Raw genomic sequence first — 13,307 nt, 5'->3', positions numbered from 1 at the left:
TACAAGAAAGCAGATGAAGGGCAGCTTCATAAAAATATAAAATAAAATAAAATTCTATCAATTTCAGTAGGCAAGATTACAGAATTTACTAACCCCACACTACGTAGTCAGAATCAGTCACTCAAATGAACAGATTGCTCCATGGCTTCTATTGGAAGCAATTATGGAAAGACATTCCTCTTTATTAGAACTCCAAATCTTAAGCTGTTTTTTAATAATAAGAGACTCAAAGAAGATAGATTTCTTCAAAAAAAAGTTTCTTGGCCCAAGAAACCATTAGGGGTTACTTCGGAGTAATTTCTTTATTGTGGTCTGCCTATAGACAGAAATCTTGCCACCTTCAGAGGTGGTATTCAGTAGGTTCTGACCGGTTCTGGAGAACCAGTAGTGGAAATTTTGAGTGGTTTGGAGAATCGGTAAATACCACCTCTGACTGGCCCCACCCACATCTATTCTCTGCCTCCCGAAACCCAGCTGATCAGGAGGAAATGGGGATTTTGCAGTAACCTTCCCCTGGAGTGGGGAGGGAATGGAGATCTTACAGCATCCTTCCCTGCCACACCCACCAACCCATGCCCACAGAACCGATAGTAAAAAAAAATTGAATCCCACCACTGAACACCCTGTCCATCTTGTGAATTGCTATGGAAAGTTTGTTTTTGGCCTTTTCTGGCATACCAAAGACTCCAAGTTTCACTGCTTTTTTTCCTCTCTGGGAAAGGGGTCCTCTCTCCTGCAACTCTGGACTACGTTTTACCATAGTATATTAAACAAGCATGTAAACATGTTCTTCCCTAGAATAACACAGTTAATATTAAGACCTCATACACATGCAGCTCTACATAACACCCATTAATTATTTTAGAGAGATGTCGCTGCTGGAATCTGCTGTTTTGAGTACAGGACTGGTAGCAGTGCCATTAGCAAGAACTGGCTACTTTTGTCATCCTGATTTTGTCATGGCATTGCGATTCTGCTTTTGCACATTAGATGTGACTTAGGTAGAAAATGGCTGACCTTGTGTTGTGAATATAATAACTTTGCTTTCATCAATATCATTCCCACTTCTTCCCATGACTGATAAACACCAGAATGTTTAACACTTTCTGACTTGGCTGCTTTAAAAAAACAAGCAAACAGAAACAGTGCTCATCTTCAGCTACTGTTTTAACCTTGGTTGCACTCCACATGGAATACTCTGCCCACACTACTTATTGGGTCTCAGCCAAGGAGTTGCAAAGGAATGAAACGTCTTTGATTCTTTCTTGAAATAGATAGGCACACAGTTTACTGATGGTTTACAACCACCATATCTGTCACAAATTCATGTCTGAACCTTAGAGGTGGTTTTATTTATATGGAATTATGTTTGTAGGCTGCCTCATGAAGACCATATAGGACAAACAACTGTTTTAGCCTTTCTTTTCTCCAGCAGATAGCGTAGTGGTGAGCTTATTATAACCTCAAGCCATAGAGTTATGGGCATGAATGTTATGTGCAAAAAATACATGGGGAAAAATAGAAATGTTGAAGGCTAGGGAAGAAGATTGCCTGTATGCATAAGAATTAATTCCAGCTGGGCAAATACTCTTCACTTCTCTTTTTGGACCACATATATACACATACGTGTATACATGTATGTACTAATTATATATTATATTTCTCACAACACTTTCTCTAAATAGCTATGTTCCCTCTTTGCTAATTGCTATTGCAGATCTCTGGTTGATTTTCTATTTTCAGAAGCCATCACTGATTGCCAAATTCATATTGCTTGAATTTAGTATGTGCCGGGAACCTTGAAATGACTGAACATTTCTAGCAGACAATGTAAGTTTTAAAAAGGTAGCCAGTGTATTATTTAGAGCTGGAAAAGATGAAATAATAATAAGAAAATGCTAACAATGAATCTTATAGCACCTTAATATATTTATTATGGAATAAGGTTTCATGCAGCTTTTGATCAAATATCTCCCATTGTATCATTCTGAAATAGAAGTATAACTGCATATTTACAACCATGGTTATGTATTAGTAGGGGAAATATTATAAACAGTGGAGACAGAGGGAACTGGAGACTAAAACATATAAAGAATAGTTGCTGGAATTGGGCATGTCTAGTTTAATGAAAAGAAGGACTAGGGGAGACATGATAGCAGTGTTCCAATATCTAAGTGGTTGCCACAAAAAAGAAGGAGTCAACCTATTCTCCAAAGCACCTGATGTCAGGACAAGAAGCAATGGATGGAAACTAATCAAGGAGAGAAGCAACCTAGAATGAAGGAGAAATTTCCTGACAGAACAATTAATCAGTGGAATGACTTTCCTCCAGAACTTGTGGATGCTCCAACACTGCAAGTTTTTAAGAAGAGATTGGACAACAATTTGTCTAAAATTGTATAGTTTCCTGCCTGAGCAAGGGATTGGTCTAGAAGGCCCTTTCCAACTCTGTTATTCTGTTAGATGGAGAAAAAATGTAGAAGGTACAGACAGTGGTAATTGCTTTCTGGATAACAGTAATTCACACACACAAAAAATCTTAGCTGAGCTGTGATGAAGACAGATTTACACTGATGAAATAATTAATATGAGCAGAGTAATAAAGACCATAGTATCTGCAATCTTCATGTGTAAACTTATATTATTTCCCTCTTCAACATTTCTGTTCCTCTTGTTCTCACTGTTTATTATCCTGCAATTTACAGCAAAATGTGCAAGCTGGTATCTTCAGAGAAAACTGCATGCCCCTGAAACAAGGGGAAATGAAGCTATCAGGCTGATCAACAAGAATGCAAAACCCTAGCTATACTTAACTGAGAATCAGACCTAGTATATTCAGATTTACTGTAAACACACATAGGTTTATGATTGTTAATTCCAGATTTTTATAGTTATTTTATGAATGTATGTCTGCTTATAAGGGTTCATGTGCATGTGAGAGGGAATGGTTTCCACAACTATTAAAGATACGTTTACTGTATTTTTTTGGAAGCAGCAATAGGAAGCAGCAGTGATGGGTGGTGGAACAGCTGATAGGCTACCGCAGATCCAATTGCCAATCAGCTGCTCATGCTAAATCAGACTGTGCTGAAGCTGACCAGGCTGTTTGCTGCAAGGAGGCAAATTGCTGCAAGGCAGAGTCAGAAGGGTGGGGGCCAATGGATGGGCTGGGCTTCAGCAACATTCGCTCTATAAGATGCACAGACATTTCCACCCACTTTTTTGTGGAGGAGAAAGTGCATCTTATACCCCAAAAATTCCAGTATGTGCAATCAATCAGTGGCCACATAGATTTTTTTCCCAGGAGGCTCAAGCCCCAACATGGTCTTTCATGTCTTCCAACAATATCTCCCGCACTGCTCTAAATGAGCTTATCTACATTGCTAATGGAAATCTTCCTCTTCTCTTTCTTTCCACCTTTCCCAGCATTAGTTTTCCAGAAGTTTGGCAGTTCGAATCTCACTGGCTCAAGCTTGACTCCGCCTTCCATCCTTCTGAGGTTGGTAAAATGAGGACCCAGATTGTTGGGGTGAAATAGGCCAATTCTGTAAATCCACTTAGAGATGGCTGTAAAGCACTGTGAAGCGGTATATGTCTAATTGTTATGGCTATTGCTATTAGCGCCTTCTCCAGACAGCTAAGCCTTTGCATAATATATCCAAAGCAAGGTACTGTAATCTGTACATTATGTCCATTGATTTGTTCAATTAAATCAATATTAATTTTTTGATCCAGATCCTGACCTATGGTCGATGTATATTATGCAGCATATAGTGTGCATATATATACAAAAGTGTATAATATCTGAAAAAATATCTTCACGTTTGAATTCAGTGGGAGATAGTGAAAGTCACTGAAAAAAATAAGGAATCTGGATGGCACATTAAGAGTGTGTGTGTGTGTGTGTGTGTGTTTATCATCTGTTTTCCTCAACCTCATTTTGGAAGGCAGAATCATTCTATCTAAATTTGGAGTTTTTTTTAAAAAAAACTGCATAGTTTTGTTAATTCATTTTTTTTAGAACTTTGCAAAAGTAAAAAATAAAAACTCCAACTCCAGAAATGTGAAAACTGAGAATTTGCCTTAGTTCACAATTAGTAGGGGCAGTATAAATCATAGATCATTTCATATTAAAATCTGAGCAAAATGTATCCATCATCAAAATGTAATTTCATACCACATGCTGCCTAGGCATAGATCTAAAAATATAAAATATTTCAAGGATTGTGTCTGTAAGTGTACATCATTCATGTACAATCAAGAGGAAAATCTCTGTGCTGGATTTGCATCAATGGCAGTCTACATCTTTTTATCCTGCATTTATTATTTTTTATAAATAACTCAAGGTGGCAAACATACATAACACTAAGTCTTCCTCCTATATTCCCCACCATAACAACCCTGGGCTGAGAGAGAGTGAAGTCACACAGTCAGCTTTCTTGTCTAGGGTGAGACTACTAATAGTCATATTAAAGGAACAATTGTTGCACATACATGGATAATGATAAGACAATTAATATAAGTTAAGTGCAGATCCATGTCTATCTGAAAAGATTTTCTGAACTCAATGCAGTTTATTTCAGAGTAAGTAAGTATGTTCAGAACTGGAGTGAAAATATATTACAAGGAAGCTGAATCCATTCAGAACTTGATTTTTCAGCCTATATCAAAATCCATATTGGAACTCAACTTCCAATTCATTATGTTTTCATTATCTGTTCTTATCCACTCATTTCTATAATTCATACGACACTTTTTAGTTACATTTAATACATTACTCATTTTGCATAAGTGTGATGGAATGTGCACCTGGAAAAATTGTATGCATGTGTGTGTGGAAAGGGAAATTTGGCAACAGAGGGCTTTTCCAAAAAAGAGAGAGGGCCAGATTAAGAGACTGCACAGTCTCAAAATGGAACAGAGAGAGTGGAAGAGGTTCGGGGTAGCCACACCATAGAATATCTCAGGATATATTTATTAGGAAACAGAGTTACAACATTAGTTTGGCAAGATTTATGTCAAGCCCAAACCTAAAGATGACATAACAAGATCTAATTGAGTCCAATCCTTTATTTGCTAAAATGAATGAACAGAGTTTGCCAAACTAAAGCTACAGCCTTCTAACCTACTAGATCTATCCTGAGAGATTCTAGAGTGTGGCTACGCTGAACCTCTTCCCCTTCCCATGGGTGAGCTGCTTCGGGTTCGCCCGGGTTTGGGAGAACCCGTACCTAATGTTATGGCCGGTTTGGAGAACCTCCCAATCCACCCGTGGCTGGCCCCACCCACACCTCCCCTCCCCTCCTACCCCATCCTTCCTTCACATGGTCTTCTCTCCATGCGGCCCGTTTTGGATGTGAGGTAATTGCAGGGCCGATGTGGAGGCTCAGGGTGGGGGGGAAACAGGCCTCCTGGAAGTTCTAGAAGGCCAGAAATGGGTCTGTTTCTGCCCTTCGGAGGGCCTCCCAAGCCTGGGGGAGCCAGTTTTCACCCTCCCAGAGGCTCAAGGAATGCCTAGGGAAGGGAAACCACCACCAACCCACCATCGTGCAGGAGGCCAAGTAAGCCATGCCCACTATTAGGAATATAATTCTAATGGTTGGGTTGGCAATATATAAATCATGTAACAATGCTATATCTGTTTCTTTAAACATACTGTAAAATCACATACTGTGATTGGTTGCTGTTTTTCCTCAATCAGCCATAAGAGGGAGCCAGAATGATTGTTAGGTCTCTCTGTTCGTTAGATGCTGGGCTGATCTGATCTGAATGCCGTGAGCTATTGTAAGTTTTGCAACTGCTAGCAAACTTTGTGTACCAAACTGATTATATGATACTGGACTATGTTATTTGGATTATCCCTTAACTGAAAGACATTGATGACTGACTGTCTTATCCGTGTATGACTTGGACTGTTTGATGGATTCTGATACCTCTATTTCCACGAAAGTAAAACCCTATTTAAACTGCAGTGTCTCTGTATGCTGGTTTGTGTGTTCTCCAACACAACTCTCACAACGCTTCGCTGAACATACTCAGTCTCCCAACGGGAAGCTTACCTAACACCCACCATGGTCACGCCCACCCAGCAAACAGGCAGACAATCTGCCCCTTCCCCCTTCCAGTTCAGGACTGTGCTGTTTCTTAATCTGGGTCTTTCTATGGGAAAACACTGTGTTGCCAAAACCCATCCCCCAACACTGCTTCCCAAGGTACACACTCTATCACATCAAGATTTGCCACTAAACCTATACAAAGAAAATATTTTTCAGTCTCAATTATTTGTATTTATTTGAACAATGTTTTTACCGCAGTAAGTGTAAGATTTAGTTTGTATATTCCACAGTCAATGGGAAGTTCTTTCATGTAAAATATCTCTGACATCCATGTTTGGTTTTGTTATAGTTCTCTTATCCTGGTCAGTGTTGTGGCATATAGAGTGAATGGCTTTCTCTGGGAATTTCAAACATATAATTTATGGTAACCCCATTTTAAAGTTTTTTTTAATCTCAATATGATTTCTTATCTTGTCTCCCCACCTTACATTTCTTCTACTACATTTCCTCTCTTGTAGCCTTGAAATTTAACTACTTCTTTGTTATCTCAGTTCCATTGTCAAAATCTTCTTTTGTCCTTCTTTTGCAGTATTTTCATTTCTAATCAATTATTTTTGATTTGGAAGCATGCAATCCATTTTTAAAGATCCTTGTAGCAATTTAAAGTTACTTCCACAATTAACTTTTATAACAATACATTTCTTGTATGAAAGTAGATTATGCTTTGGTATTGCATCAAGATCTCAAACTCAAGTTGAATGTTGCCTGACTAATTCATCAGCCTACAACCACAATACCAAAGTCTTTTCTTAGTTACAAAAGTATCCCCGAATCAAACATGAAGGAATTGTCTCTTCGTACACACATTTATTAAACAAAATAAAGCAAAACAAAACCCTTCTCTAAGTGTCAGAACAATTTGTGAAACAAAGCTGAGAAAAAGAGCCATGCCATTCTCACCAGGATCTGGCAATGTTTTTTTAACCAACCTAAACACCATATTTGATTTTATTATTGAGCTGATATGCAGTTTTCTTCAGAATAATATCTAGGATGATAGCAATAGCACTTAGACTTATCTACTACTTCACAGTGCTTTACAGCCCTCTCTAAGTGGTTTACAGTCAGCATATTGCCCCCAACAATGTGGGTCCTCATTTTACCCACCTCGGAAAGATGGAAGGCTGAGTCAACCTTGAGCCATGAGTCTTGAACTGCCGGCAATCAGCAGTCAACAGTCAGCAGAAGTAGCCTGCAGTACTGCATTCTAAACACTGCACCACCATGGCTCTTAGATCACACAATCTAGCTTGTTTGTTTTATGGTTTTCCCACTCCTTACCCACTAGAGAAATCCTCACTTGGGGCATCCAGACCTGGCCCTTTTACTCTTTAGCTTATTCCTCTTTCTCTGCTTCAAATAGTGCCAACTTGTCAGGCCACTTTCCCTGGGCAATACTCCTCCTGCTACTCCCTGGGCAACGACTACCACAGAGGGCACAAGAGGATAGGAGTTCCTGGAAGGTGACACCGCTGAGTGTGACAAGTCTCAAGGTGCCAACTGTGTGACCTGACTACAAAATTCTGCTGTTGCTTGAAGACTTGCTAAGTTGAGTTGCTCCCTTTCTCGGACCACTTCCTATAGTTTTGCTGTTAGCATCCTGAGAATTTACAAGTAATGTTTTCATGTCTCAAATATGCTTGGAGAACTGCGAGACTCCTGTTCTACTACACTACAAAACAAATGAAACTGCCTCATTTATTTCATTACTGTAGGCAATTATAATGTCACTATAACAACAACAAAATTAAAACAGCATTCAATCCAAATAATAAAAACAAAATTGAAATAGAGCAGAAAAATAAATAAGAACAAGCAGGACAGGTGGAGTTACTGAAAGGTCTTTTGGGGGGTGGAGGGGATATTTTAGCCTTGGTTCACATCCCAGAAATTCAGAACAAGAAAAGCCCCTCTATCTATGATCCAACAGGCTAAGCTGAATCTCATCAGATAAGGTGGATCTAGAGATATGATCCTATAGATACTCAGGTGCCAAGTCACAAAGAGCCTTTTGGGTATCAGCATTTTAAAAATAATTTTAATCTATTTTATTTATTTTTAGAAGTAATCCAAAGGTGCTAAACATATATAATACTCCTTTTTCTATTTCTCCCACTGAAACAACCCTGTCAGTTGGATTGGTTGATAATGACTGACCCAATGTTGCCCAGCCAATTTTTCATGCCTGTAGCAGGACTAGAATACACAATCTCCTGGTTTTCAGCCTAGTCTAGTGCTTTAACTACAAATATTCTGCCAGCATCAGGAACTAGTTAAGACATAGGTCATCACATTTGGGTCTTATTGAAATTTCTAGCTAGTCTCGCCACAAGTAAAGTACATGGCAGTGGCCTATGAAGATGGTTGTAAGAGTATGAGGGACTGTATGTATGTATGTATGTATGTATGTATGTATGTATGTATGTATGTATGTATGTATGTATTTATTTATTTATTTATTTTGTCACTCATGCACAAGATAACAGGAATAAGAATAAACATGAATAAGAACACAGGAAATGGGTACAAATAAATGGGGACAGTAGGACAGGAATGTTAGGCACACTGGTGCGCTTATGCACACCCCTATTCACCTCTTAGGAATGTGGTGAGGTCAGTAGTAGACAGTTTAAGGTTAAAGCTATGGAGGTTTGAGGATACAACAGAGTCAGGTAGTGCATTCCAGGCATTGACCACTCTGTTGCTGAAGTCATATGTTCTGCAATTCAGTTTGAGTGAACTCACTGGGTTCTCCTGGACCAGGTAAAGATGCAATAGGTGCATCGGTCAAAGCAAGGCAAAAGCTCCCCTAGTCATGGCCTTCATGATTCCACAGAAACCATAAGTTGAGGAGGACCTCCAAATACCAAAATTGCTCATATGGATGCAGGTATCTGCATCCATATGTACTTGGCTTATCCTGAAGAAGCTAAACAAGGTATCACCTGGGCAATACTTGAATGCAAGAAATCATGGATTACAATTTCTGTAAGTGTCCACAAACTTGGAGAAGTGGGCTTCAGCTCAAAATGTAGCTTATTTTATTCTCATCTAATCCAGTTTTAGTTGAATTGCTATAATCTGTTCAAGAAACTGAAGCTGGACGGTTGCAAGAGCACAAGAGAATTTCTCTGCCCCAATTTTCTCTTCTGGTTTACCTGACTCGCAACTCCCAAGAGAAGCGCGAATGCGTTTTAAAACTCAAATAACTTTGCCCAAAGCTTCTCATGTATTCAGCGGCTACACCGCTCCCAACGATGAGTTTGGGGGCGATGTAACGAAACGCCTTCCAGCTCTTCAAGATCGACCATTAAGAGCGCCCGAGTTTCAAGACTCTTCTGCTGTTTGTTGTGGCTTGCTTGGAAAGACTCCCATCCTCGCTCTTGTAGGCGAGACAGAGCAGTTGCTCTTTTATCCCCAATGCACGGCCAAGCACCCCCTCCCACGCTGCCCCTTCCCCCCGTTAATGCGCGCTAAGCCTCCCTCTTTGGAAGACTTTGCCGATTGTTCATTGTCTTGTGACTCCTCAGCCCCCATGGAAGCCGAGAGCAAAAGTAGCGGCGGCGAGGGCGACAGGGGCGTGTCCCTCCGCGGTCCCCTCCCGGGTGACAGCCAGGGCTTCGCCTCCTCCTCCACTTTTCCTCAGAGGCGCGGTGTCTGCCTCCCATCACACTCCTTGCGCTCGCCGGGAGCGCCGAATCGGAGCGAGAAAGCACGAAGTTGACCGCTATGGGGCGAGCGCCTTGGCTTCCCCTCTTGCTCCTCGCAGTCGCCCTGAGCCGGTGCGGTTCTTTACTTGGGCAGCCCCGACGGTCGCAGCAGCGCCCGCAGCAGCAACAAGCAGCGCCGCAACAACGAGGTACAGTAAGATTTGGCGGCGCAGAAATTGTTCGGTAAAAGAATAGTGCATCTCCGAGGGGCTTCTGGCAAAAAAAAAACAACATCCCAAAATAAAACAACACACTTTTGCTGAGCCTTGCTCTCCCCAACTTTGCTTTCTTTCCTTCTGCTATTCTTCCCCCTGTTGGGCTCTGCATCTTTCTTTCCCGTGAAGATAAGTGGTGACATACCCCTTCCTCCAAGAAGCATCAGAGTGCGGTCTAAATAGGGACCAAGTTTTGCCTTGGAGGAAGCTGGGCTTCCAACTTGCATCTATGGGAAGAATGATGGCAGTTTTCTCTGGTTTGGTTTTTAGGGGAAATGTGATTTCTGAAAGAAATGTCCTCTTGGGCCTGTCTGAGAACAAAATACAATTTGCAAAGAACTGGAGATTTGGCAAATAGAACTCCCTCTCTACATTAATTATTGCAAGCTGCTTTGAGGTACCAACCTAGATCCGTTAAGAAGGATTTTGAATGCTAATGCCTGCAATAATAATACTAATAATAATGGTATGAGAACTTGGTAATTATGGAATATTTCTATAGAAACAAGTTTAGACTTTGTCCAGTATATATACACTATGTATATATACCTATAAACTTCTTTCCAAATGGATTTCAGTCAAATTCAGGCTAATTTGACGATGGTAATTCCAAGGTGTGGCAGTCAATGAATGGGAAACAAAACAAATCTTCATCGGTTATTACCTTTATAATAATATAATCACATTGTATTATTTGATTTTATTGTGGATATGGCAATATAATCAATAAAAAAGGAGAAAACCATTTGAGATGCAGAAAAACAGTTCAAGAATGATATAAGATATGTGCAGCTTGATATGAAGTTTCACTGCACTAAAATGATTGTGGTAAGGCTTCTTGGGATGGGGAAACTTAATTAAAATAGCTTGAATAATAAAGACCTGTGAATTTTTTGTAGTAATCTCAAAGTAATCAAAAACTTCCAGTATCTAGGGATTTTTCTGCCCATCTCACATTTTTGGTGAGAGGATTAAATAGTTGTGATGTATTATCCTTTTTCAAACCCTCAAGCAATTGGTTTTCTAATACGAATTTTAACTCATAGAAGATTATTTGATTATAGCTGAAGCTTTTTACAAATGTACTTGGGGATAAGTACAATTGAAATCAGTGGAAATTAATTGGAACTAAAGTTGCAAAGGATTTGGGCTGCATATATCTTAATATAATTTAAACTAATATAGAATATGGGGAGAAGGTATTCTTCAGACATAGGGGCTGCATTTGGAAATTGAATCACTGGAAAACAGGAACAGTAAGTATTTTTAAATAGCACATTAAAAATCATTGAAACATATATTCAGTACTGCTGACATTTAAGCTTCAGACAAGGAGTAATTTTCAGCCATAGAAATACTTAGACGTTTTTGTCACCTCTCATAGTGCTGATGCTGTTATTTATAGATCATTGTACATGGCACTTTAAAGGAGGAGAGGTCCTGGCCACAATGAGTTTACAGTCTCAATTTCATCAGTGTGTGTGTGGTGGTGGTGGGGACATAGGACAAACAGCAGGATTGGGGGAGGGAGGGAAATGAAGAACTGGAAAGTAGAAGTTTGCAAGCCAACATAAGTTAATAGATTAATTTTAACTACATTTTAATTATCTATTTTAATGTAGAGCTGTATGATTTGAAGAAAGAGAACAAGATCAGATAGATAGATGATTGATAGATAGAGATCCATAGATCTATGTAAGCATACTTATTTATCAGTGACCATCATATCCCACTTGCCATATCTGTAATATAAAAAACGGAGATACTGGAGATACTAACTGAACATTGGCATAGTATTAGCTATGTGTCTTCTGTACCTTCTCATTTTCTTATTCTGAAATGATTGCTGTTTTCCTATTTACTGTATGTTGCATGGTTATTTATTATTATTTAGTGATATGATGAGAACATGACAGAAGAGAAGTAAACATAAATACACAATCCATATAATTCTAAATAAAACTTCTATGTGGGTATGGAAGTGGCCTCCTAATGGATATACAATTCAGCTATGGTATATGTTACAGGGTATAACATTTCAATGTTTTGCATATAAGTCATATGAGTAGTGATGAAAATAACTAATCATGGGAGATCATTGTTACCGATCTAATATTGATTTTTGTTTATTGTGTGTAATCTACTTTCTTCTCTCTGTCTCTGTAGGAGACAGAGCTAATAACAGAAAACATTTATTCTACTTTCATACAATGACCCCTACCTTATAGATTTGGCTGAGAAGCACTACCTGTTCCAAGGTCCCTGATAAACCCGTACAGCTTTAGACCCATCTAGATGACACTGACCCACTCCCTGTCCCACTTTCAGCTATAGAAAGAATGGCAAAGCACTTCTGAGAAAAGTTGTCAAGAAAAGTTGCCTAGGCCAGAAGTCAAGACTGACTTGAAGCGCCCCCCCCCAAAGAAAGAAAATTAAAAGAGGTAATTGCAAGAAGGCCAATCTTTAAGGGATTTCCTGGAGGCTGAGTAGGACAGAGGGAGATATTAGAACACCTTCTATCATTTAGTGAATCTAAATAATAAATCGTTAGTATTTTTAATTGTTTCCTGGTAGCGTTGTATCCTTTCCCACTCCTTGAGTCTTGGTGTCCACAGGGCATCGTGTTTCTATTATAGGATGAACTTCTGTGAAGATTCCATGAATAGATAGATATTCCATGAATAAATACTGAAAGAAACAAAGGTTCTATCTCACCTTCAAGTTAGCTAGTATTCTGAAACTTTTTAAAGTTTCAGTGCAAAATAAGTTTTTCTAAAGTCCTGCTCCCATAAAATCTCAACATTTCTTCCAATTGTTCATTATTCTCTCACTCTTAGAACAAGTAAAGATAATAGTGAGTTTCTTACATAGTGATTTTGAAAGTATCTGTGAATTTTATTCTTCTCATACCATAAGAAGGCATGTAATCCTAGTCATAAATCATGTCCTTCTAAATATAACAGTCTTTTATGTCTGAGAGTTATCCATTCTTTTAACCATGTTATTATACATGCTTGGTAATATAAAAGCCAGTCTAGTAATCCAAATCCCCCATTCTCCACATGGGGGAAAGAACACCCATAATATTTATTCAAAAATCCAAGAACGAATCTCAATGATGGAAGCCTTTACATACCCAGGTCTAGTGAAGTTAGAAAAAATTGTGACACATAAAGATATTTTGGATACTAAAGGGAAATTAAAATCAAAGCAAGAGGTTGAAGACCAAAGCATTATATTATCATGGTGGCCTCAATTGCAAATGC

The 13,307-nt window shown here is 39.1% G+C and overlaps 1 protein-coding gene across 9 annotated transcripts in view; it reads left to right on the top strand.

Annotated features, from left to right (window-relative positions):
• The first annotated feature begins 9,784 nt into the window (after positions 1-9,784).
• Positions 9,785-13,307, top strand: part of LAMA2 (laminin subunit alpha 2) — a 474,492-nt gene continuing 470,969 nt past the window's right edge. For 5 of the 9 annotated variants that reach the window (XM_087718512.1, XM_087718505.1, XM_087718507.1 and 2 more), the window contains exon 1: positions 9,795-9,975. In XM_087718512.1, the coding sequence (XP_087574638.1) occupies positions 9,846-9,975 (130 nt within the window). In that variant the 5' untranslated portion in view covers positions 9,795-9,845. Of the gene's footprint in view, positions 9,976-13,307 lie in introns of all 9 variants that reach the window. The other 4 variants (XM_087718510.1, XM_087718509.1, XM_087718508.1 and 1 more) reach the window with 2 other exon arrangements.

Source organism: Thamnophis sirtalis, unplaced genomic scaffold, assembly GCF_051295495.1.
Source record: "Thamnophis sirtalis isolate CommonGarterSnake01/CBP01778 unplaced genomic scaffold, rThaSir2_p1.2 scaffold_6, whole genome shotgun sequence".
Taxonomy (NCBI): Eukaryota; Metazoa; Chordata; class Lepidosauria; order Squamata; family Natricidae; genus Thamnophis; species Thamnophis sirtalis.
This window is presented reverse-complemented; position numbering and strand designations above follow the sequence as displayed.